Genomic DNA, 23,908 nt, shown 5'->3' with positions numbered 1-23,908 from the left:
CAGGCACCGCATTGGGGACCCCAAAATAGAAGCACAGATTATTTCCTGTATGAAATTCAGAGTGTCATCTAAGACTGCCAAAAACAGGAATAGATCCCAAATTTCTTGACAAGCAATCCTGTACATCAAGTATACACCATCAATTAGGGCAATTAGGAAGTGTTGTGTCATTTGTTTTTTTTTTTTTTCATTTCTTTTACACCCAATTCTGTTATTTACTACGATGTTACGCAATGCTACCGATTTGCACGTTTGACATCTGTTGGAAAATGCATGTTGCTGAATAATCTGTTAAACATATAGTCATTTGATTACTCACTCAGCTGTTTAGGATTACTTTAAAACTGATATTTTGCTAATCCATTTATACTTTAAGAGCGACATCTACAGGACTTTCTGGATCTCAGATGAATGACCATTCTACCACTGATTTGTAATCACATTCAAAGTAGAGAGTAATTTGCATTATACCAAAATCAGACCAGTTAACTGCCTCCTCCAGAATCCAAGCACAACCACTGAAATATGTATTGAATCTTTCAGCTTCTAAACCAAGATTCCTGGAACAACAACTGCTGAAAATCAAATACAATACCCATATTTACAAAATAACTCAAGGATAACATTTTCAAAAGCACCTAAATGACTAAGGCACACGAGTACCATTTTAAAGTGATTCAGGCACTTTAGACTTGCTTTGACTGTAGATTTAGCCTCAAGTTAAAATTTAATGTTGCTACTAACTTGAGTCCCACCTACACACAAAAACCCTTTTACTCAAGTGTGGTGGCGCTTTTAATTCAACTTGTCTCCCGCATCAGGAGGTATAGGCTAAAGCTCAAGTTGGCACTACTCATCAGTTGCTAGCACAACCACTCTTGGCAGCTCAAGTGTTATAAGCTTTTGTCTCATTTTCACTATTTAACTTCGGGAACCATTTCTTAGGATTTCTTACATTAGTCTCAGCAATTAAAGGAGTTACGACCTCAAAAGTATTATGGGATACTTCCCTACTAATAAGGATACGGCCTTTTCCTGTAACCATATTGTAAAGCCTAAGGCCGTTGTCCGCAGCCATATTAGGAGAGTAGCAGCCATTACCCAAGAAGCAGAAAGTCACATCCTCACATTCCATCTAAATTACATTACTACAGACAATGTAGTATCAGGCTGTTAAGGGGATCCCGTCCTAATAGCACCCACTATCACCAGATACAGAAACAGCCCCTAACATGGTTAAAGAAAACTTAGTTTGATAGTGTTCTGTCTGGCAAGAAATCACTTAATCAATAGTTGTGGTTGTGAAAGTCTCACTTTATTGTTTTAACTTTACAGTTCCCACTTTTCTATTGTCTGTATCATCTCTGTCTGTTTCGTTCTGTTACATAATTATTTTTGCTAGGTGTAAGTAAGGTGGTGGGGTATGATTGGTTAGATCATTTTGTTACAATATGTTAGGATTAGTTAGTAAAATTTTAGTAAAATGATTAGGGTACAGTGAGCAAGACTCAAGTTTCACTATATAAACTGGAGTCCAAAAGGAAGTTCTCTGGGAACCAACTCCAGGATACAGCCCCAAGACTAGAGCTGCCAGACCTCAACTCCTTGCCAATGACACCGTGCAGAAACTGGAGTCCCCCAGATGACCTGATCCTGACTGGCCATCAAGAAAAGTTCATCTGCTTTATTGGGAGTGGTGAGCATTGTATGTGTACCGTGTACATTGTGTTCTGGTGATTGTTAAGTAGGATATTACTGTGTCAAGCTCTTTCACTGGTAAAAGACCCCACAAACCTGTAAAGTGTAAGGTTACACCCTGAGCCCACAGAAGGGAAACGATGAGTGCCTAAAGTAAGAGGGTTTTGCCTTGAGCCCTAGGGAAAGGGTAAAGGTGGGTGCCCCTAAAGTGAGAGTAACAGAATTTTGTGTGGGTAACACTCCCCCAAAAAGGAGATCGAGCAGTTATAATGCAAGGCTAGAGGATTTGCAAAACTGAAACTTACATTGAGCACACAACTTCCTTCTCAGTTTTGACTGGGAGGGTATCAATTACTAATTAAAGTAAGCCAGTAGGTTTGAAATAGATTTGATAACAATATGGGGCCTACAGCAGTCCATCCTGGGGCCTATGGACAACTCTAATGACATCAGTGTACTCAGCAAAACATTTTTAAAGGATATTCAATATATCCAGTCCCATTTTTATTCCCTGCACTGAATTTTTATTTTTGTCTATGAGCAGGTTAACCATACTGTGATATACGACATGTATAGACAGTACAATATAAAAGACTTTGAATGCCAAATTTAAATTCAGAAAAAAATAGCAAGACAGAAGATGCTTCAGTACCGCTCAGTGGATGCTTGTTTCTGAAACCATTTTTCTAACAAATCTGGTACTACATTTTTTCAAAACTATTTTCCTTATTGTTTTTATAGTAAATTTAGAAATTCTGTATATTTCTTTAAATACTCAACTCATACAGTATGGAGGTACACTGGAAAAAAGATTACAAAAGGTGTATTTGCTTTTTTCCCTTTTTTCAGATGCCTTCAATAATTTTTGTACCCCTACTTCAACCATAAAATATAGAGTATTTAGGCTACTACACTAATTTGCTTTCTCCCTTACCCCCAATTATGCACTTATTTTACTGTTCTTTAATTGAATTAATAAAACTTAATATTTATGGATAAATATTTTAAACTGTTAAATTTAAAAGGTTAGGGAAAATTTCCTTTTCAATATTTTATTTCAGCAAGAATCCTTGAGATTGTTTCACAGACAGAAGAGATTTTCTTTGTACCTACATACACAAAGCAATGCATACAAGCATTCCAATGAGGAATATCTACTTCGCAGTAGATGCAAGAACCACCACTTTTTTGGAAACAAAATTAAGATATCTATCAAGGTACAAAATGATGGTTAAGCAGAATATTCATTTGCAAGTGACAACCATGCAAAACATACATACTATATTTTATGCTGTAAACATTCTGCTGCCAAACTGACCATAGGTGAAATGGCAGAAATACATACACCACACTGACTAACTCTTGATGGTAAAGATCTTACCAAGACAAAGTCATTTAAAAGCTAACCAAGTTACTCAACTCTGAAGTACACTTTTTCAGGAATTCTTAAATATCTTTCTAGAGTTGCTAGGGTGATGCATACAACTGATGAGATGTTAAAGGCCATTAAAAACAAGAGGCATGGATGTTCAGAGTCAAGTCCTTGACTTTCCCTGTTGTGACTAGCTATTGAGCAAAAGAGATAGAGTGAATACACACAAATCAGAGATTGAAGAGAGACCCAGTGACAAAGGAAACCACTTTGAATGGCTAGGAGAGCAGTAAAAAACAAAACAAGACTAGTAAGTTTCACTGCTTTTATTTAGAACCCTGAAAACAGCACTGAAATGCAAGAACTATGGTAACGTCATAATGCTGCTGCTTAGGAAAATAGGAGCAGAGACAGGCAGTGGAGTTATTCAGAGGCTACTGGAGAGGGTAGAGTAAAAGACACCTCTTTCCTTTCTCTTGCAGCAGATACACCTCTAGAAGGGTGGAGTAGCAGAGATTTTAAACCTCCCCAGCCCACCCACCCACCCCCCGGCTAGAAGGAAGAAAACCAATAGAAAGTGCCTTCTGCTTCCAGTGTAGATCTTCAAGTTTATCAGACCACTGCTAGCAAGAGGTTTGAATCAAAGACAAAGAACACCTGGGTCCTGCTGTGGACCCTGCCAGGAGACATACAAGCATCTAAAAAGACATGGGGTAGGGAAAAAGCAGAGAAGTCCAGACCCTAAGGTGTTGGCCTTGCACCCTACTGATGGGACTTCCTCCCTTGTCTTTTGTATCTACCGATGGCTAATCGTCCTGAATAAATTTATGAAGACAGAAAACTAAGTTAAATATTTGCATTCATAATGTAATTAACCCATGTTTTTAGCCAAAACATTGCAACTTCCTCCTTAAAAGCATTCTATGGTTTATGAATAACACAATTTAAAAAAAATTTGATAAAGTGCAAGATTTTCAGAAATCAGTTTAAAATATTTCTAAAAAAACTGAAAAAGCTTAGCTTATTATACACTGTTTACAGTATTTGGCTTTTACAGGCCACTTGGATGTTTTCTAGTGGCGCTTCAATATCAGAGCTTTAGTGTCTGAAGTGCTATTTTAAAGCAATTGATGTGCTGACAATTACATTTTTCAAGCACGAGAATGGCTTCCTGAGCAACAAAGGCTAAATGAATGAGAATGTTTCAGTTCAGCCATGCTGTTTATAGTAACAGCACTCCAATTTTGACATTTTTGTAGTGATGCTTTAGTACAATATTGTTTTGGCTACAACTTTTCTGTACCTAAAAGATCCAACACAATCTTAAAGTTTATTATTACATAAAGCCAGTGCCTTATGCCACTGAGTTCTGGTTGGTATTTAATGGTTACATGACCAGTTTTGATCATTTGAGATTCTATAAACAACTGAATTGGAAAAAAAATCTCTACTATTAATTTGCCTTTTCATCCCATTACATTAGTTTCCCCTCCTTCCCACCTACCTTGAGCCGGTGTACTCAACTAGGCAAAACTGAGATTTGATTTATGACTCCATTGGTTTTATTATTTCTAGTTTGAAACATAAGAGTTATACTGGATCAGTACACCATCTTGTCTCCAACAACTACAAATACTAGAAGCTTTAGAAGAAAGTGCAAGAAAACTGCTGAAAGTAGGTATGAGTAACCTGCCCCAGGGAAAGTTTCCTCTTAACCCTGAATAGTTAGAAGTTGGCTTATGTACTGAAGCATGAGATTTTCTCTCACCAAAACTCATTTATTTTTATTTATGAGATGTCAGCTAAAACAGCTCAGCCTTGTCCAAGAACAAGGTTAGGAAAAAACAGTGTTCCCCAGGTTAAAAAGTTCTTACAGCTGTTTCATGGAGAAGCTGTAGAATCACCATGCTTTAGAGCAGAGAGACTTAAAATTTGACAGGAGGAAGAGGGAAACCTCCCTTCTGTTAGAGATGTGCCTTTTGCCATTTCCAGGAAAATCCAATGCACATTTGGCTGAATTATAGGCCACTAAAAATAATCAATCTTACACTCTTCCCTTGAGAAGGCTTCTCTGGTGTCCTTGTCAGGAGCTTTCCAGACAAGGCCTGTCCTCCTCCCCATACCTTCCCCTCCTGAGCTGGGTTACTCCCTTTTCAACCCTTTCTCCAATTGGAGCATGCTCTGCAGGTCTGGAGGGGCCAGGCTACCTGGGACCAGTACTGCCCTATAGCCCCTTCAGGCTCCACATGGGATCTGTACATCCCATCACATGAGGATAACCTTAAACTCTTTATAAGTGTGCTCAAAAGTTTAAGAACTCATAACAGAATGTGTGTAAACTAAAAAAACAAATTAGATTTTTAAATCACATACTTGAAGACAGTTCATTCTTTCATTTACTTACTCAAATTCAAACTCAGTATTCTTTTTTCCTCTAGAAAAGTTAGTGAAAAACACCTAACAATGCTTGAAAGTTTTCTTGCTTCACTTCAGTAAAGGCAGGAATGCTATGATATGGAGCAATCTGAAATTTCATTGAAGAAAATGGAAGGTGGTATGTTCTTCATCTCAAACAAATAAAAAATCAAGCGCAGTTATTTTTTGGAAAAAATCTTATTCGTTCAGAAAATTAAGCAGATGAGATAAAGGAAACATCTGTTGGGTTCAGAAGATGCTATTTTTTACAGTCACCATCCTGACCATAACCATACTTTAACTATGTCATCATCACTTGCAGGAAAAATACAGAACACTGAAATCTTTTCATATCACCTAAATAAAGGAGGACCCAATTTTAAAATATTCAGGTATATGAATTCTAAAATGGTTTCATTTTTAACCTTTTAACAGGTTTCAGAGTAACAGCCATGTTAGTCTGTATTGGCAAAAAGAAAAGGAGTACTTGTGGCACCTTAGAGACTAACCAATTTATTTGAGCATGAGCTTTCGTGAAGTGAGCTGTAGCTCAAATAAATTGGTTAGTCTCTAAGGTGCCACAAGTACTCCTTTTCTCCTGCTGGTAATAGCCTATCCACTTTGGATGGGCTATTACCAGCAGGAGAGTGAGTCTGTGGGGGCGGGGGGGCGGAGGTTGAGAAAACCTGGATTTGTGCTGGAAATGGCCCAACTTGATGATCACTTTAGATAAGCTATTACCAGCAGGACAGTGGGGTGGGAGGAGGTATTGTTTCATGGTCTCTGTGTGTATATAATGTCTTCTGCAGTTTCCACGGTATGCATCCGATGAAGTGAGCTGTAGCTCACGAAAGCTCATGCTCAAATAAATTGGTTAGTCTCTAAGGTGCCACAAGTACTCCTTTTCTTTTTGCGAACCTTTTAACAGGTAGGTTTTGTTTTTGTGGAATCTCACTTTTTTGGTTGTTGATGCTATTGCTTTTTGTTTTCAAGTTTACAAAAAGTTTTCAGTTCACATTTCAGCTCAACTGTTAAGGTCTATTTTACTTGTTAAGCTGAGAGACTTTTTAGGTCAATAAATCTCAAAACAGGTTTGTTTATAAGCATATACACGTGTACATACTTTAAGTTTCCACTGTGTTACTTGCAGAATTCTTACTTTAACTACTTCTGTGATATTTACAGGCTATTAAATCAACTGTTTAACAGGTATTTGACATTACAGAATGCCAAAAACTAGAGATACTCTTTTCCTCTAATAGTTTAACATCCATATTAAAATTAATCTTGTTCTAGAATTTAAATAGTGTATACAGTAACAAGGTACATTAAAACGTAGGGACCATTCATTCAAACCATTTGACAAATGCAAAAAATCAAAGACTTTCAGTGTTAAGTCATCTACTTTTAAAAATTATTTCTATTTTCCATTCTTTAGAATACAACCCCTTTTTAGGAACAAAAAATAAGGTGTCCCACTATCAAGTTTTTCCCTCTATTCACACGTTAGTTTCTAGCCTATTAAAGGGAACAAAGGTGCTGAGTAACATCCCTCGCCGTATTCCAACATAAGCAGTCGGCAGCAAGAAGATAACTAACCTCTACTTTTAGAGTTGTGTAACAGGCAAGGTAACCAACATACTGATCACAACAAACAACAACAAAAATATATGGTAGCCATATAAAACATTTAAAGTTATGCCACATTAAATGTTTAGAGAGAGTACCATTCATTACAGAATAAGAAACCCATTCAGAAATGTACAACAGAAGAAGCCAGAAAAAAAAAAAAATGTACATACTTTTCATAAAGTCCCAAGTATTCTCAAACAGACAGCATGTTTGGCAGCTTTCCAACAGAGATTACATATATCTCAAGATCAACACTGCAGTTTTGGTGTTCACAACTCAAAAAAAAATATATCATTAAATTCACTAATATTTTCTAGCACAGATAAAGGACACTATCAATAGTTCTATTTAAGCTTGATGTAATTTCATAGATCTAGTTTTAAAAAGGGGTTAGAAATAGTTCAGCATGCTCCCCTTTTTTAAAGTATAATTACTCCCTTTTACAGCAAAAATGAAATTGTAAACACTATTTCTATAAACTTGGCAGGTAAAAAATGCAGAGAGGATTTGCACAAAAACCCTTTGAACCATTTCCAAAAACAAGTTTAGGACTCACAATTTCACCCAGTTTAAGATATTACTCCTACTAACAGCATTTGGCAGTACAATATGCTGTCCCATTCTTAACATACTGAACTCATTCTACAGATTAGAGTCCTGTGCACTTACACCTCAGACCCATCTGAATACTACAGTAAATTATTAAGCAACTATTTTAATGTACAGCCATTTAACACAGCAGCTTTCATTTGTACCAAATTTTATGCTCCTACCAGATAAGATGAAGACTAAGTGGAAATAAAAAAAAAAGCAATCCCCATTTCTCTAACCAACAGATTTAAAAAGGAATATTCTGATAAACATTTTACATGTATGTGGAACCCTATTAATTTTTAAACCTGAAAACTTCCCAAAGATGAAGGCAGCTATGGGTAATTTATAGAAATCTCAGACTAGAGTCAATATTTTTAGTTAAGTAGTTTATAAACATTAAAGCTGTTTAAAAAACTTCCTTAATATAATAGACTAACTTATAAAACTCTTAATAGGAAACTTTTCTTGCCAGACTTTAGACACAGAGACTATGAGTTGATGAGCATCCTTACATACAACAGACATCAAGGCAAAATGAAGACATTCAGTATCTTGCAGAAGGCCTTCAGCACATAAGACTGAATCATTAAATGCTATGAGTTCTTCTAGAACCACCTCTCTGCCTTTCTATAATGCTGCCATTAAATACATGATCAAGGGTGAAACCTTGGACCCACAGAAGCCCATGTGTGCCTTTCCATCGTCTTCAGCGGGGCCAGGAAGAAACTGTGGTCTAGTGGACTACAGATGGAGCTGGGACCTCCTGTTTCGAATCCAGGCTCTGACAAGGACCCAGCCAAAACTCTCAACTTCTGTTTCAGTTGCTTCTTCTGCTAAGTGAGGATAATACTTATTTACATACTACAAAAGCATTGTGGGGATTAGTTAAGTATATAGTTAGCCAGTTGGAAGAAATTCATAAGAAATGTCTAAATGTCAACCTTCTTTAATAAAAGAGAAGTTATCCATGTCAGCAAAAACATCCAAAGTTAGCATACACCACCTTGTGCCATATGCATAATCCTACTGCAGAGAATCTAGTTAAGAAGTTTTCTGAGATTATTTCTAGGACTAATCAATCATACCTTTCCATTGTTTAGGATAGAATTCTCTGAATGCGTGTTTGGGCCTTCCGATTTGGCTTTCAAATAACTTATCCAATTAAGCAGCCGTTGGAACACATCTAAAGGCCTGCTAAAGAAGCACCATAATAAATAATAATAAAAGAAAATCTCAGGACTCAAAGTTTGATTTAGAATATAAATACTATGACCATCAATGGCAGTGTCTGTATCACAAACAGGATTGAGATATTAGAATGTAATTACTATGAGGAGTATTAGAATAATAAGTAGACTTCTAATCAAAGATATTAAGAATACTGAAACTGAAGGAATATTATTCATACAGAACATTTCTGGGTTTCAGTTAAGAAGAGATTGTCAAGAGTTAGTACTGTTGAGTTTACAATATTAGAATCAGTTCAGCATATATAAACAACTAATGAACAGATCTGGGTTCTCATTCAGTAATTTTAACTTATTCTTCTTTAAAAGAACTAAAAGTTTTCAGAGCTCCTGAACAAGCAAAAAAGGCTCTCATACGCTAAGTATGGACTCTTTTGACCCCAATCATACCACACCTTTATTGCTTTGTACTTGTTGCTGTTAAAGAAAATGCCAAGGACTGGAGTTTAGAATGAGCACTGGTTTCTATAATTAAGTTGTGTGCACTGCTGGGAAGATATTATATTTTCCACCACCCCTAAAGACTATTAAATCAGAGGAGTATGAAGGCAGGTCATAAGTAAAGAATTAAAACTAAAAGCTTTCATTTTGAGCAATAATTTTAAATTGAAATCTTTTTAAATGACTTGCTAAAAGGTGAAGTTACTTTAAGTGTGTGAAACCAATTTTAACGTGGTTAAATTTTTGTTCTTATAATTTACGTAAGAGCAATTGCAGAAATCAGAACTGTCAGTTGTCACATATCACATTCATATATGATGTTAGGTACATCTGCCCATACAAAAGTGTTCCAGGAGTCGGGTGGAGGAAAAGTAAGGAGATGCTTAGTAGAAGTCTAAATTCCACTTACTCTTTCAGATGATTTAATCCCTTGGCATTGCACAGCTGGCGGTTCACAGACATAGAAAAAGCTAAGGTTAAGAAGGAATTTCCATTTTATATATCTGTTTTTCATTTGAGTGCTTAAAGAAACTCATTTCTGTGCTAAGAATAAAGACTACTCAGCACAGAAATCAAAAATGTTGGTTTTTTTTTTAATGTTTCATGCTATTGGAAATATTTGAACATGCAGGAAATATTTTTCACCACTTAAAAATTGTTCAGGTGTCTTGTGTTTAGTTGACAACTATTTTTAAAAACTGACACACTTAGTGATAGCATGGAGCACTGTTGATCTATTTGAAGACAGTTTACAAATAAAACTATCCGTGTTTAAAAACCACATTCCAATGTAGGTTCAGTCTGCTGCTTCTGCTATTCTGGAGAATGAATCAAAGTTGTAATGCTCTGGATACAAGGTTTACTGGTGAAGTACTCCAGTTATACCAGAGGTACATTTATGTTCAAACCCACAAAGCTGTGCAACTCAGCTGTGAGTGCCATACTGCACACAGCTACTGCAAGATAAAATTGGACAGCACATACAAAATATTACATATTCGTAAAAGGATGGTGTAAAGATTGTTGTGCTGCCCACAACTGAATTTTCTAACTGGCATGTTTGAAATCTCATCCCTAAAACTCCACTAACATGGTTTTGTTTGGCATTTTTTGGACAGTGCTCTACATTTTGTTCACGTGGGCAACAGGGCCCGAGTTTGAAAAATTAGGGGGGGGGTGGTGGTGTCAGGAATTTGTGATACATCCCTCCTAGAAATCTTGCAAATTTCTTTTCATGGCCATGCAAACCAATAAGGAAATATTCATGCAAACAGAATAAGTTAGCCAATCAATCATTTAATGACAATGGGACTAGATATGTGGTTAAAGTGCTTTGCTGGATCAGGGCCTAATATTCTACAGTATGAAGTACCAGGTTGGGCGAAGAACACAAGCTGTACAGAATCTCCAGTTGCAATCGGAAGTCCATAACTGAACCAAAACATTTAGTTTACATATTTTCAATAGGCATCAGCATTTTGTTTCTCTCGAGTTATGCACAAATGTATGGTAGGCTTCCACCTCCTGCTCCCCATGAAAAGTTATTGTAAAAATGATGCTACTGGCTTCCATGTTTGTGCTTCAATGATTACAAAGTTGACTTAAAAAAAAAAAAAAGGTAGCACCGCTAGCCAAAAAGTAAAGCCATGTCGTTTCCCAAGCTATTCACCCCAATTACCTTCAAAACTCTGCCTTACACCTGTACAATAACCACTGTTGCCTTCAATGAGTCTGCGCAGGCAATCCCAAGGGCAGAATTTGTCCCAGAAATGGAGTAACAGTTCTGTGCAAAACAATAAAATTCACTACTTTTCCATAGCTTTGCTGACTCTGCACTACTAGTGAAATATAAATGTAGGCCAGGAATTTTAAGCCTGCATACCTAAAGTTAAGCACCTACATAAGTCACCTAATTTTCAGAGTTACCCAATATCTGGAGCTCCACTGACTTCAATAGGAGCGTTAGGTTCTCAACACCTCAGAAAGTTAAGCCACTTATTTATATACGGATTTAGACGCCTATTTTTGCAAATCTTGGTACAGAACAATAAATGAACACCATTAGTAACTTAACTGAATTGCTGTATAACTAACAGCCAATCAATGTATATTAAAATGGTGGAGGAGGAAAGGGAAGTCAGGAGTCACTTCTGATCACTTAAAGAGGAATAAATTTCATTTAAAAGGTCTATTTTAATGGAGTGCTCTGATCTGGGATATAAACATTATGACTTCAATGGGATGGCTAGCTCAAAGAAAAATAGTTGACAGCCATTGTACAATGGAAATACATAATTCTGGTCCATTCTAACTGTAATCACTCATGATTTTACAGTACAAAATTATGAACACTTATAATTTCACTAAAACAGGATACTAAAAAACAAATATTTTACTCATACATACGAAATGTGGTAAATGCTGTCCCTTAACCTCTACATAATGTCGAAGTCATGAGAGTCCCTGTTCAATAGGCTTTAGCATGCCATCAATTCACAAACTAACTATTAATGATAAAATATCCATTTAACCATGTGTACTAGCTTTCTTCAAATGCAAGGATTTACAAAAGAGGCAAGACACATCATGCTTTCATGTTCTATTCATTCTCTGCTCTGAAAACTTCATTCCCAACTTCATTGGGAGATGAAGTCTTTCACATATAGTTTCTACCATAAAATAAACCAGGTCCAAAAACTGATACTATATAACAACTGTTTGGTGATTTTCATGCAATGAGTTTATGGGAGTTAAATGTTCACAGCACAACAGTAAGTTTCACAATTAAACTTGTGTCAACAGTTTGCAATGGCAGGCCAAGGACCAAAAGGGTACAATTCAGATAGCAGGACCAGAAAAAACAAGTTTGGTCATCCAATCTGACATCATATTTTGTAGAGCTTCTCACCACATGACTGACATTAATGTCTTTAGCCTTTTAAAAAAAAAAAACTCCTTAACAATGGTGCTTCAATCACACATCTTGGGAGTCTATTCTGCTCTCCAGTTGCGCTTAAGAACTTTTCCCTGCCTTCCTTAGCTTCAGGCTATTGTTTCTTGTCCTATCGTGTTTTGAGATTATGAATAGTTCTCTTACTTCATTTATATTAGTTGTTACCATGAAATAATTTCTCGATTGATCATCGTCCCTCACCTGCAGCCCCTCTCCTAGTGTATGGTAAAGCATGAAGTTTATACTTCTGCTTAATGTTATACTTCTCCGGTGTTCTCATGTTAGTTGGCTATTTGCACTTTCATGTTTTTTTCAGACTTGTTTCCATCCAGCTAAAAAAGGTCTTCCATTCATGCTATTTTTCTCGCCAAGGTAAATGACTTTACTACTACTTATTCTTTGTCTGTGCTCCAAATGTGTGCTAGCCATTTAAACTTTACACTTCATTAAAATGGACTTATATTGGTTCATATAGCTCACTGTTTTACTCATTCCAGATAATTCTGCAATCCCACCAAAGTAGTATTATTTACTCAACTGGGACTTCCATTGTACTACAGTCATCATCAGGACTGTAGTACATAGTAAGGGCAGGAAGTTTTGTATTGCCAGCTGACAAGCTGTACTTTCCGATTCTGTCAGACTAGAAATTTTCACAAGAATTAAATTTATTTTAAAAAAATTGAGAAATTTCACAGTGGCTGCTTTTCAGTGTTAAATAGCTCCAACTCCTTATTTCTAACACATACATATAAAGGATTTAACCAGACTATGAATTATTTTCAGTTTTTAAAAATAATGAAGACAAAAAGGCACACAAAACTAGAGCGCTAAAGGTTTAAGAAAATTCCCACAGAGATCAAGTTACTGGCTGGAAAAGTATAGTTCTCAGCTTCTATGACAACCAGCCATATCGAACAGTGTTAGAGGCCAGCATATAGCAGAAGGTGTTGCTGGTTTCTTCCTGCCCTTCGGTAGAGCCACTGGAATAGCGAGGACTGCTGCAGTGGTTGGTGTGTCAGAGTATCATGGAATGGGAAGCAATGCATCTATGTAAGGTGCCAAAGAGAGCATCTTCCACATGGGTATCCCGAGTCCTCTCACTGAGAGGGCCAGGGATTTGCTCCCTTGCCACCTCCACTTCTTCTCCTAATGCATAATGAAGGAAAGGTATGTAGTGTATTGTCAGACACAATGAAAGCATTGTGTGTTTGGAAGAGCAGAGTCTTATGTCTCGGAACACATCATGGCCTGAGAGTGAACCAAGACTCTTGCAGGAAATAATGGGGACAGAGCACACTTCTTTCCAGAAGCAGTTGCTTGGTGGAAATGAGAGTGGAGTACCCTGCTTCCTCCCTCTTCGCTTCCAGCAAAGCAGAGATAACAGTGACAAAGTCACTCCTGCTGATGCATGGCATCCTATTCCACTGTGCAGACTGCAGAGCTGAGCCCGACAGCATGACACAGCAACAAGAGTGTTCTCTGCATCACAAGACAAAACTACATTCACCAATCTGACTCACTATTGGTGAGAAGGTAAGTGTACTATTCCAGTTCTGTTAATAATCAAACTGAATTATGAAAGATCTATTAAAATAGACTCAAACATGTTCTTCTGGGTGCAAATTTTAATGACAATTTCAAATTCAAGGCAAACTTATGAAGTTAAATTTAGCTTCTGAAATTGACGGATTGTAACAATGATAGTGCTGACAGTCTGGTGTTACAGCTTACACAAATTCAGAAGCTCAATGCAAACCGCTAAAGTACTATGCCATGTTAAGGATGCCCCACAGTTCCCCCACAACCCCAGTTCACAATGTATAAAACCTATGATAAAATCTTAGTTTAAAAACAAGCTCCATACAAATTCACTAAGTTGTAAACTTAAAAATTAAAAGCATTAATAAGAGAAAGGATCATGCTATACTCACAGTTCTACAACCTGACCTGCTCACCATAGGTCAGAGGTGGTTAGCGACATCCTTAAAATCTCATTTCCCCTCTTTCCTGACTGCATTAGCTTGCAGTTAGCTTTTTTTTTTTTTTAAATCTTTACCAGTGTGCTTAATTCACTTGGATTGGTTTCATCCATCCTCCCTTTTCATAACTTTAAGAACCCTTGGACCAATCCTAGAGTCTATACACAGGCAAACGTCTCTCAGCCACCTGTCCAATTTTAAAGACATCAGCAATCTGAAATTCAGTGTGCGGGGGGGATGGGGGATGTAAAATAGTTTCAGGTACTACACATGCCTTGAAGTCTCCATACCAGTTTTTATGGGTTTACAATCATTTTCCTACTTTTTAAAACTGGTTTCTCGCACCCTCTTACTATGTGAAAGACACACACAAACAGGTGAAAAAACAGACTGACTAGAGAGGAAGCAGTGAAAGTGACTTACACAAAGTGCTCTGAAGTGCATGAAGAAAACAAGTGAAGAAAAAGATCTGTCTGATCTTTACTATCATTACAAACAACATTTATGAATGAGACGCAAATTGAAACAAAGTGTGATTTAAATTAACTGAGTACCTATAAAAATCAGTAGAAATACAACAGATTTGGATTTTGTACTTATATGTAAACTAAATACTAAGAGCTGTGCTCTTTATTGCACACACAGATTCCCACTGTGAACTTATTTGCGTATGATGTTAACGCACTGCCTAGGAAGGTGTTATCTTGACTCATTTTGCAATACAAAGTCTACATACATGAAAATGTAATGGAAAAATATTTATTAAGATCTGTTTATCTATCTGAAAGATTTCAAGGGCATTAAAAATAAAATGAAGAAAGATTTCCATACTTAAAACATCTGAAGATCAAAGATTGTTTGAAATTGACTTGATTTAATAATCAGTCTCTGTGTAAACTGAGACAAGAGCCACCTACAAATGAGATAACTTTATGAAGAATCAATATATATACTCTGACTCAAGAAAAAAGAAACTACCTAAACACCAAAAGGGAAGTTGCCTATATTTTAGGAAACTGAGCTATTAGGACAGATGACAAGTTGAGAGGTTGACATGTCAAAATGTGAGGTGTATCTGACAGGCTAAGAGAACAGCAGCCAGAGGAAACAGCTTATTAATATGGCAGCTGTAACACTATTGCTTTTACCCTCTCTCTTCAATGACTGAAGTTCATAGATTAATTTTCCACAGGATATCCTGAAGGGAGTGCATCTTTATGTTCCTTTTTATGGCTTCTCTGCTATATTTCTAAATATAGCAGTCTGACTTATATTGGGGAAATACCAGCTATTATTTCAAAGAGAAAATTCTCTCTCCTCTTAAAAGGGTGTAGATAACAGCAGAGTATTTAACACCCTATGTACTAATAATGGGCACAGGAAAGAGTGCAGTTACTGCTCTAAAGAGGTAATAGGGTTAACAATTTTAAGGCAAAAGGACATTGACACATGACTGTACACATAATTATAAAATGGCTCCATTGAAAGCTGCAATATAATTTACACAAGATACTACATGGGTCAGACATTTCTTCAGATGCATGCTCACAATGGAATTTTACAACTTCTTTACCAGTCCAATTATGCTGTCACTGAGCATTATTCAATTACATTTTTTCTTCTACATTTTCCCTTGTCAGATTTGGAACCACTTGTGATGTTTACATATTAATCTTAAATCAGAAAATGTAGTGCCCGCCTGGAGTCTAGAATCCCCTGCCCACATTTTACTTGTTAGACATATTTTAGGGTGCCTATTTCTTAGGCATATAGAGTCCAGGTACGTAATACAATATTGTTCCCTAAATAGGAGGCATCTAATCTAATACATACACCCTACAGCAAACAACAAACCAAAACCAAGAACACCTACTAAAGGAGACTGGTGGCTGAGGATATCAGAGAAAAGCCAAACCAAAGAGATGTCACTTTTAGGAAATGTCGCAAGGTACAAGACTCAGACTCTGTTAGACTGCAAGTGGAAAGGCATTACAGAGCCAAGGATCTGCTACTGAAGATACTTTCTCAGTAGCTCCAGGATTCCATCCCCAGATGGAAAGAAAAACATTCCCACTAATGGTATATTCTGAAAGGGATACATGGGAGAGGATCTCTGAGACAGCCAGGTACTAGAACATCTGTAAATAATCTTTGAATAAGCAGTGGACTGGCAACCAGTGCAGTGCACAGCGATAGTATAGTCTTCTCTCTACAGGTCTTTAAAAAGCAAGCAGCCATATTCTACTCTAAGAGAAGCATCTGAGTGATGTTCAGTGGTAGCTACATGAGAGCACATTTCAGTAGTCTACTTGGAGATGACAAAGACATAAATAATGAGGGCACAGTCTGTGTGGGAGGGGAAAGGATGTATTCTTTGGCCAACCAAGAAACTGAAGAAGGCAGCATTCCCAGCAACTGCTACTACCTGGGATTCAAGAACTACAAACAAATCTATCAACTGTGAAAAACAGCTGATTTCTACCCTCAAAATAAGTGTGCAGTCACATACCCCAGCCAATTCCTCAAAACTCTTTCCAATATCAAAAAGCATACTGCCATCTTAACTGGTTTTAGCACACCAGCTAGCATCAGTTTTGATTACTGCTTCCAACACTAGAAAAGCAAAGAGCAATGTTCAGGTTCTCCAAGGGAAAACAGAACAAAAAAAACCTCACAAAGATGATCATCACTAGCATAATGGTGACACAGCGGGCCCATAACATCTAAATACCTCCTCTACCAGCTTCACATACTTGTTGAAAAGAAAGTGGGCCAACAATGGAATATTGTGAGACCTCTTATGCGAGAGCCCTCATGGAAAATGAGCAACCTTCTAGCCCTCTGGGATCTCTTAGAAAGAATGATTAAAGCCACCTTAAGCACATCAACACCTCATGATCAACAGTATCAAAGACTGCTGATAATATATTAACATTAATATCGAACCCCTTTCAGCATCCTGAGATCTACCACAAGGGGGACAAATTTGTCCTCTGCTAGTTCTCAGGACTTAAACAGCTATATGAACCTAAGAGTTAAAAAAAAAAACAAAAAAAACCACCCGATCACCTCTCATTGCGACTACATCCAAGGAGGAAAACCTGAATCTTTCCTTTTTTCATTTATTTTCAAGGCTATTTAATTCTGTCCTAAGTTACCCTCCTCTCACATTAATGGAATTTCTTCTTCTCAGGGCTTATCTACACTTACCAGGGGATTGACTAGCAGAGAACGATGCATTGGCAGTCGATTTAGCAGGTTTAAGACCCGCTAAAATTGACCACAGTTTGCTCTCCCGTTGACTCCTGTACTCCACCGGATTGAGAAGAGAAGGGGGAGTCGACGGGAGAGCATCACATAGCATGCACCCCATGGTAAGTAGATCTAAGTTACGTTGACTTGAGTTACACTATTCACTTAACTCAAATTGTGTAGCTTAGACTGAATTTCCCCTGTAGTGTAGACAAGGCCACAGACTGTAAATTCTTTGCGAGAAGTACCATGTCCTCATATGCATTTTTACAGAGCCCATTACAATAGGGCCATAATCCCAACTGGGTTTACCACATACAGCTACAACATTAGTATTAAATAATAATGGTTGTAAATGGCTGTTGCCAGGGCTGCTACATTCTGTACAGGGAGCAGAAACCTTTGAAATTGACAGTTACACATTGCCAAAGAAACCAGCACACGCACATACACAAACATACAAATTAAGATACCCAGTTCTCATCTATTTTTAAAAACCCCTCATGTTTCAAGTGTTTAACAATGGTTCCTCAGAGACTGTACTACAGACACATCAATTTCAAAGGCCTGTGCAGAACTGAGCAACTCCAGCAACAGAATAGGGCTTTAAAGTGGACACTCCAGGAACGAAACATCCAACTGCCTCGGGTTGGGCTCAAAGAGCAGCAAAAGTGCAGTTGGAAGGGAGGAACAGCAGCAGAGAACCATTGGGAGAAAACATCTAGGGTCAGAGTAGTTTCAACAATTTGTTTTAAAATAATCTCCTCTCACCCACCACCACCCCAGAGCAGCCCCACTCCACCTCCATATTGCCTGAAGTGGCTGGCCCAAACCTTCCATAAGATATTCATTCACAGCAGACCGAACCATGATGATGTCAAGATTCAAAAAGGAAATCTGAGATGGAGAGAACTCTTAGGCTTGTAAAATATACCTAAAAATAAATCTCAAATAGTTAATTGTATTTAAGAATTGCTCCCCAAAAACTTTAAGTTACCTAAGTATACCACCACGCTCCAAAGCATACTTTTCCAGTCAACTATACACACTGTGTGTACATATAATATAATGAAGGGAGACAACCTGCTAAGTACTACTACACATAGACAGTGTACTCATGCAACATAGTTTCAGAGTGCAATGAATACAAAAATTTAACACAGTAGCTGAATATGTCATGACCTGAAAAAACTGTTTTTCCTAACAAAGCAGGTATCACAACTATATCTGCAACCTTATACTTATTCATCTTATGAAATCACTGCAATTGTAATTGCAAACTAATGTACATAAAAGTGATATGGTTTCTTTGTAAAGTTACTGGCATGATCTTACCTCTCATCCTCACCATCAACAAGATGGGTTGTCAATGGCAGTACCTTCAGTGGAAAAAGGGAAGCAGAGGAGGTTATGTTGCTGCCACTCCCATCTGAAACAGCCGATGCTCCACCACCGTCACCACTGGCAGCTTGAGGTAAACCAACTAAGGAAGGATCTGTAGGGCGCCTCCCATCTTCGATTTGGCTTACAACTGACTGAGTTAGTGATTGTGCAGAGAACTGGGTAGTGGTGAGCGGTATCTGTTGTGGCACATTCTGTGCCACTGGCATACTTATACTAGTTGTTATCAAGGGAGGCTGACTAACACTTTGAACCAAATTCCCATTTTGCACAGCTGAAGCTTGTGCTATGTTCTGTGATGGACCCAAAATTACAGGAGCAGAAGGTATACCAGGAGGTACATTTGAACTAGCTTGACTTGGTGCAGGAACAGTACTAGTAGAAGGTATAGGGCTAACTGCAGGCAATGGTTGGCTGGTCATTCCTTGAACTACAGTTTCTACTTGTGCCTGGGGTTGTACAGATAAAGCATTTTGTGAAGCAATGACCATTTGCGGAGGAAGGCTTGAAGCACCAGCTTGTAGCCCCTGCTGAATTATCCCAGTCTGAACAGGCTGCACCACTTGTGAAGACGGAGGAGCAGCACTTTGCTGCATAACTGAAGGTGTAATTTGGTTTGCAACAGGTGGCTGCTGCTGCACCACAGCAGGTACACTTCCTTGTTGTCCAATGTTAACAAGTGGACCACTAGTACCTACAGATGGCTTTGCTGTCTGAGCATGTGCAACAGGCTGAGCTGGTGCCACAGCAGGGTGTACTTGTACAGAAGGTTGGATGCTTGGTGCCTGAGCAACAGGTGTTCCTGCTCCTACTCCTGTAGAGCTGGATTGCACAGCAGGCACTGGAGGTTGAAGTATCTGCTGATGTTGTATGTAGTCCGGTATGGTCCCGGTCACGCAACTCTGATTCACTGGTTTAACTCGTGCTGGGGCCATCTGCGTAGGAAGTGTCTGTTGTTGTCCATACGGTAACTGCTGTTGTGGTACAACAGGCAAAGTTTGCACAGGCTGTGAGGGTTGAGAATATGGTAGCTGCTGTTGAGCCACACTTGGAATGGCAGGTTGTTGGTGACCTAAAGATGATACACCTACCACATTAACTGGAGTTGGCTGAACACCAGTAACAGCTGTTAGACTAGCCTGCACTGAAGGCTGGACTCCTTGCTTTTGCTGTGGATAGTTTACTTCTTGAGAAGGCAATTGTACTTGTGAAAGCTGTGACTGAGAAATACTCTGCGGTATATTGGATGCTGGAATAGTCTGAGGTCCAGTACTACTAAAATCCATCTGCTGTGGACCCACACCTTGAAATGTCTGCTGTTGTATCAAAGTAGGTGCTCCCATTTCCCCGCTTCCCACACTTTCTGTGTAGTGACTCAGTGTGCTTACATTGCTGCTAACAGAACTCCCACTGGTGCTCTCCCTTTCAGAAGTCACTTCAAATGGATTTTGTTTTATAGTCTCTACCACCTTGTTTACTGCTACTCCTTCTGTAACTGCTACAGTGTTTTCTTTATCATAGAATTCAGTGCATATCCATCTACCTTTTTTAAAAGGTTCAGAACTAGAATCTAATTTTACGACTCTAAACCTTGATGTGCCAGCTGCAGGCTGCTGCTGACTTGATCCTACTGCCATTCCTGCAGTTGGATTAGTAACATTATTAATGATATTAGAGGAAGCACTCGTACCATTGCCAACACCACTCAAGATATTCACATTGCTGCTGGCTCCAGACAAAGCATGTACATTAGCAGCACTTGTGATGTTGCTTAAGTTTATATTAACGTTACCAAGCATGCTGCTTGTCATACTAGGACTACCCCCGCCCACATTACTTAACGTACTAGTTCCAGTAACAGGACTTACACCTACACTGCCAGGAGTACTCATAGTGCGAATATTAGACAGGGCAGATGCAGGTGTACCAGTGGATGATGCAGCAGAAACTGGTGCAGTTGTGATAACATTGTCAGAGCTTCCAGCTGTGGACAGCTTTCTAAATGATGGACTTGGGGGTGGTCCTCCAGAAGCTGGTGTACTGCCCACCCCAGGATGCGATGGATGATGATGCCCATGATGGTGATGATGAAGGTGGTGGTGATGGTGACCATGATGGGGGTGAACATTTCCATTGATCACAACACTCTGCTGTGGGTGATGAGGCAAAGGGGTATGCTGCTGAGGAAGGTGAGGCTGGTTTGGAGAGATAGCCCCAGGAGTCTCAGCCTCTTGGAAGTTATTTAAAGTCTCTTCGGAGGAGCTCCGTTCAGGTTCACCCAAGTCGGTGGCCCTGGATAAAGAAACATCCAAAATTTCTGAAGACGACAGGTCTTCAGTGTGGGACTCATCCAGGTCGTCGTAGCTTTCCGTGTCCTCCGCTATGCTGTTGTTAGAGCTCATACTGGCAGAGATCTGAGCTGGGGTCACGCTGGTAATTTGGAAGCCACTTTTCTTTTTCATTTGGGCTCCAGCCTGTGCAAGAGGCTGTGGCTGGAGTTGAGACTGGGCGAGGAGGTTCAGGCTTTGTGGAGGAGGGGGTGGAGGCTGTGGACCCGCCGATGAAGATGCTGCAAGAGACGGAGGCGGCGGCTGGATGAGCAGAGGCGGCGGATAATCCTCGGTGGAGAGGGCACCGCTACCAGCGCCGGTACCTGGTGCATTGAGCGCAGTAACGCAGCTGCCGCCGCTGCCCCTTCTAGGAAACATTGCCGGGTGCGCCATCTTCCTAGCACTAATGTCTGCGGCTGAGTCAGGCTGGTGCATTGTACCGGGTTTATTTTAAGAGTGCAATTCCCCGGCCCGGAGAGAGACAGCCACACAGTTAGCTTTGCATGCAACCCAGGGGAGAGGCACCACACACACACACAACCCCCTCTCCCCGCTGGCGCACACAGCACAGGCTGAGACGCCTCGGCACAGCCGGCACTGTCACTAAACCGCCCCTTTTCCTCCTCCTCCTCTCGGGGGCTGCGGGGGGGGGGGGGGCGAGGCCGGGTCCCTCCGCCGCCTTCAGATCAGAGCCAGTGAATGTGACACTTTCAGTTCAGACTCCTTCGCCGTTCACTTTCCCCTCCGATCTCCACTCCCCCCGAGCCCTCTTCTCCGGGGGGGAAGCAAATACCCACGTTATCCGGCCAACTCAGAAAGCAACCGCCCGCCCCCCTTCCCCGGCTCCCAGCCGAGCTGTGTGTAGCTACAGCGGGGTGACTGTGGGCAGGGCAGAGCAGACCTCCCCGCCGCGGGGCCCCGGGGGAGCGGCCGCCGCCGCCTCTGGCGGCCGGGTGCGGAGGAGAGGCGCGGGGCTCTCGGGGGCTCCGCGGAGCGGCGGGCTGGGGCGCCTAGCAGCAGCAAGGCGCAGGCGGATACGTACAAGGCTGGCACGCAGCAAGGCGGCGGCGGCAGCCTGAGCCGGGCAGGGACATTCCCGTCAGTGGCAGCCATGGAGCTGAATCATTTTGGGGTGGTTAGAGAGAGAGGAGGAGGCCGGAACAAGCAGCCAGCCGGCCAGCCGCCCTCCTCCCCCAGGAGAGCCCGGCGCAGGGAGGGGAGCCGGCCCAGCCTCTCCCCCTCCGCCGCTCCCTCTCGCTACTGCAGCCGGGCGTTCGCTTCAGCCGCTCTGCCCCGGCTCCCTCGGGCTCACGCCGAGCTCCTCTGCAGAACCAGGCTGGGGATGAGTCGTCCTCCTCCTCCCTCTGCTGGGTCTGTCTGCCCCCCGGCTCCCCCGCTACCGCGACTCGTCCTCCCCCGCCCCCCAGGCCTCCTCACACGGCATTGGAGCACGGCGCCGGAGCTGGGCAAGGGGAGGGATTGGCCGGAGAGGGAGGGAGAAGAAGGGAAGTAAGATGGCGGCGGCGCAGGCGCGCTGAGCCCGCAGACATAAAGGCCTGTCTAGAGCCAGCGGACAGAAATAGGTTCGGCTCCGGCCGGCGGAAATTGCCGAGCGGTGACGGGGCGCTCGGCTGGCCCAGCGAATCCGGGTGGGCGGGGCTGGCCGCGGGGAGAGGGCTGGGCGCCTACCATTGGCGGAGCGGCCCACCGGTTATTAATAGGCTCCCGCAGTGCTGGGGGGGAGAATGGGGTGACTGCACGGGCTGTACCGCGAGGGAGGGGGGAGATGCCACGGCCACGCCCCGGGCAGAACGTCACTGTCTCAGACCCACGCAGCTCGGGCTGCACCTGATCGGCCCCGGCCCCTCCCCATCCTGTTGCAGAGGTGGCTACAGTGTTAAGTTCTGTATCTTTCCATCGGTTCTAATTTCGATCCAGGCTATTGCTATTCTCCTTCTCCCCCCCCCCCCCTTTGCTGAGTGAGAAACCTGAGGCTTTATCATCAGGGCTGCCTTTTTCCCGCATCACGTGCCTCTTTTGTGCAACAAACTGCAGTTGCCATGTGGTCCCCCTCTCTCTCCATAGAGGGCTGGGTGGGGGAAGCGGAGAGGTTGGTGGGTGGGGTGCAAATAGCGCCCTTATTGGCTACTGCACAGTTGGTCACTGCAGTTAGTGGAGATGTTTCTGGTGTGACTCATCCTTTCATTGGATTGGGTGAAGCTCTGGAGGTGGGCTCATGCTTTTTAACTCCAGCCTAGCGCAACTCCCTCCCCCTCGCCCCCCAGATTTCCACTCACCTGAAACCTATGAACTACAGCAGAGGAAGATGTGAATTCACAACCATTAAAATGTTTTCAGTTCAATTGTTCCCTCATAAATGTCTGTGCTGTAGATAATATAGTACCTCTTACTGGATTAACCAAAAATTTAGGAATATATAAATATTTAGGCAGCAAAGATCTTTTCTACAGTGATACAGGCAACGGAGATGATAAGATATTAAGCACAGTATATCATCGCTGTGTTAAACATTCAAAGCTGCATGCAAAAAAGATGCAACTAATGAATGCAGCTTTTTTTAATTTGCTATA

At 40.8% G+C, this 23,908-nt stretch overlaps 1 protein-coding gene across 4 annotated transcripts in view; it reads right to left on the bottom strand.

Moving 5' to 3' along the window:
* The window catches only part of TSC22D1 (TSC22 domain family member 1), a 136,171-nt gene extending 113,459 nt beyond the window's left edge, over positions 1-22,712 (bottom strand). For 3 of the 4 annotated variants that reach the window (XR_007356778.2, XR_007356779.2, XR_012668531.1), the window contains exon 1: positions 18,922-22,712. Coding sequence is in view for 1 of the 4 variants with exons in the window: in XM_048850830.2 (XP_048706787.1) it covers positions 18,922-21,752 (2,831 nt within the window). In the remaining 3 variants the exon portion in view is untranslated. The remainder of the gene's footprint in view (positions 1-18,921) is intronic. The other variant, XM_048850830.2, reaches the window with a different exon arrangement.
* Positions 22,713-23,908: the final 1,196 nt, after the last annotated feature.

This window comes from Caretta caretta, chromosome 1, assembly GCF_965140235.1.
Source record: "Caretta caretta isolate rCarCar2 chromosome 1, rCarCar1.hap1, whole genome shotgun sequence".
Classification (NCBI taxonomy): domain Eukaryota; kingdom Metazoa; phylum Chordata; order Testudines; family Cheloniidae; genus Caretta; species Caretta caretta.
This window is presented reverse-complemented; position numbering and strand designations above follow the sequence as displayed.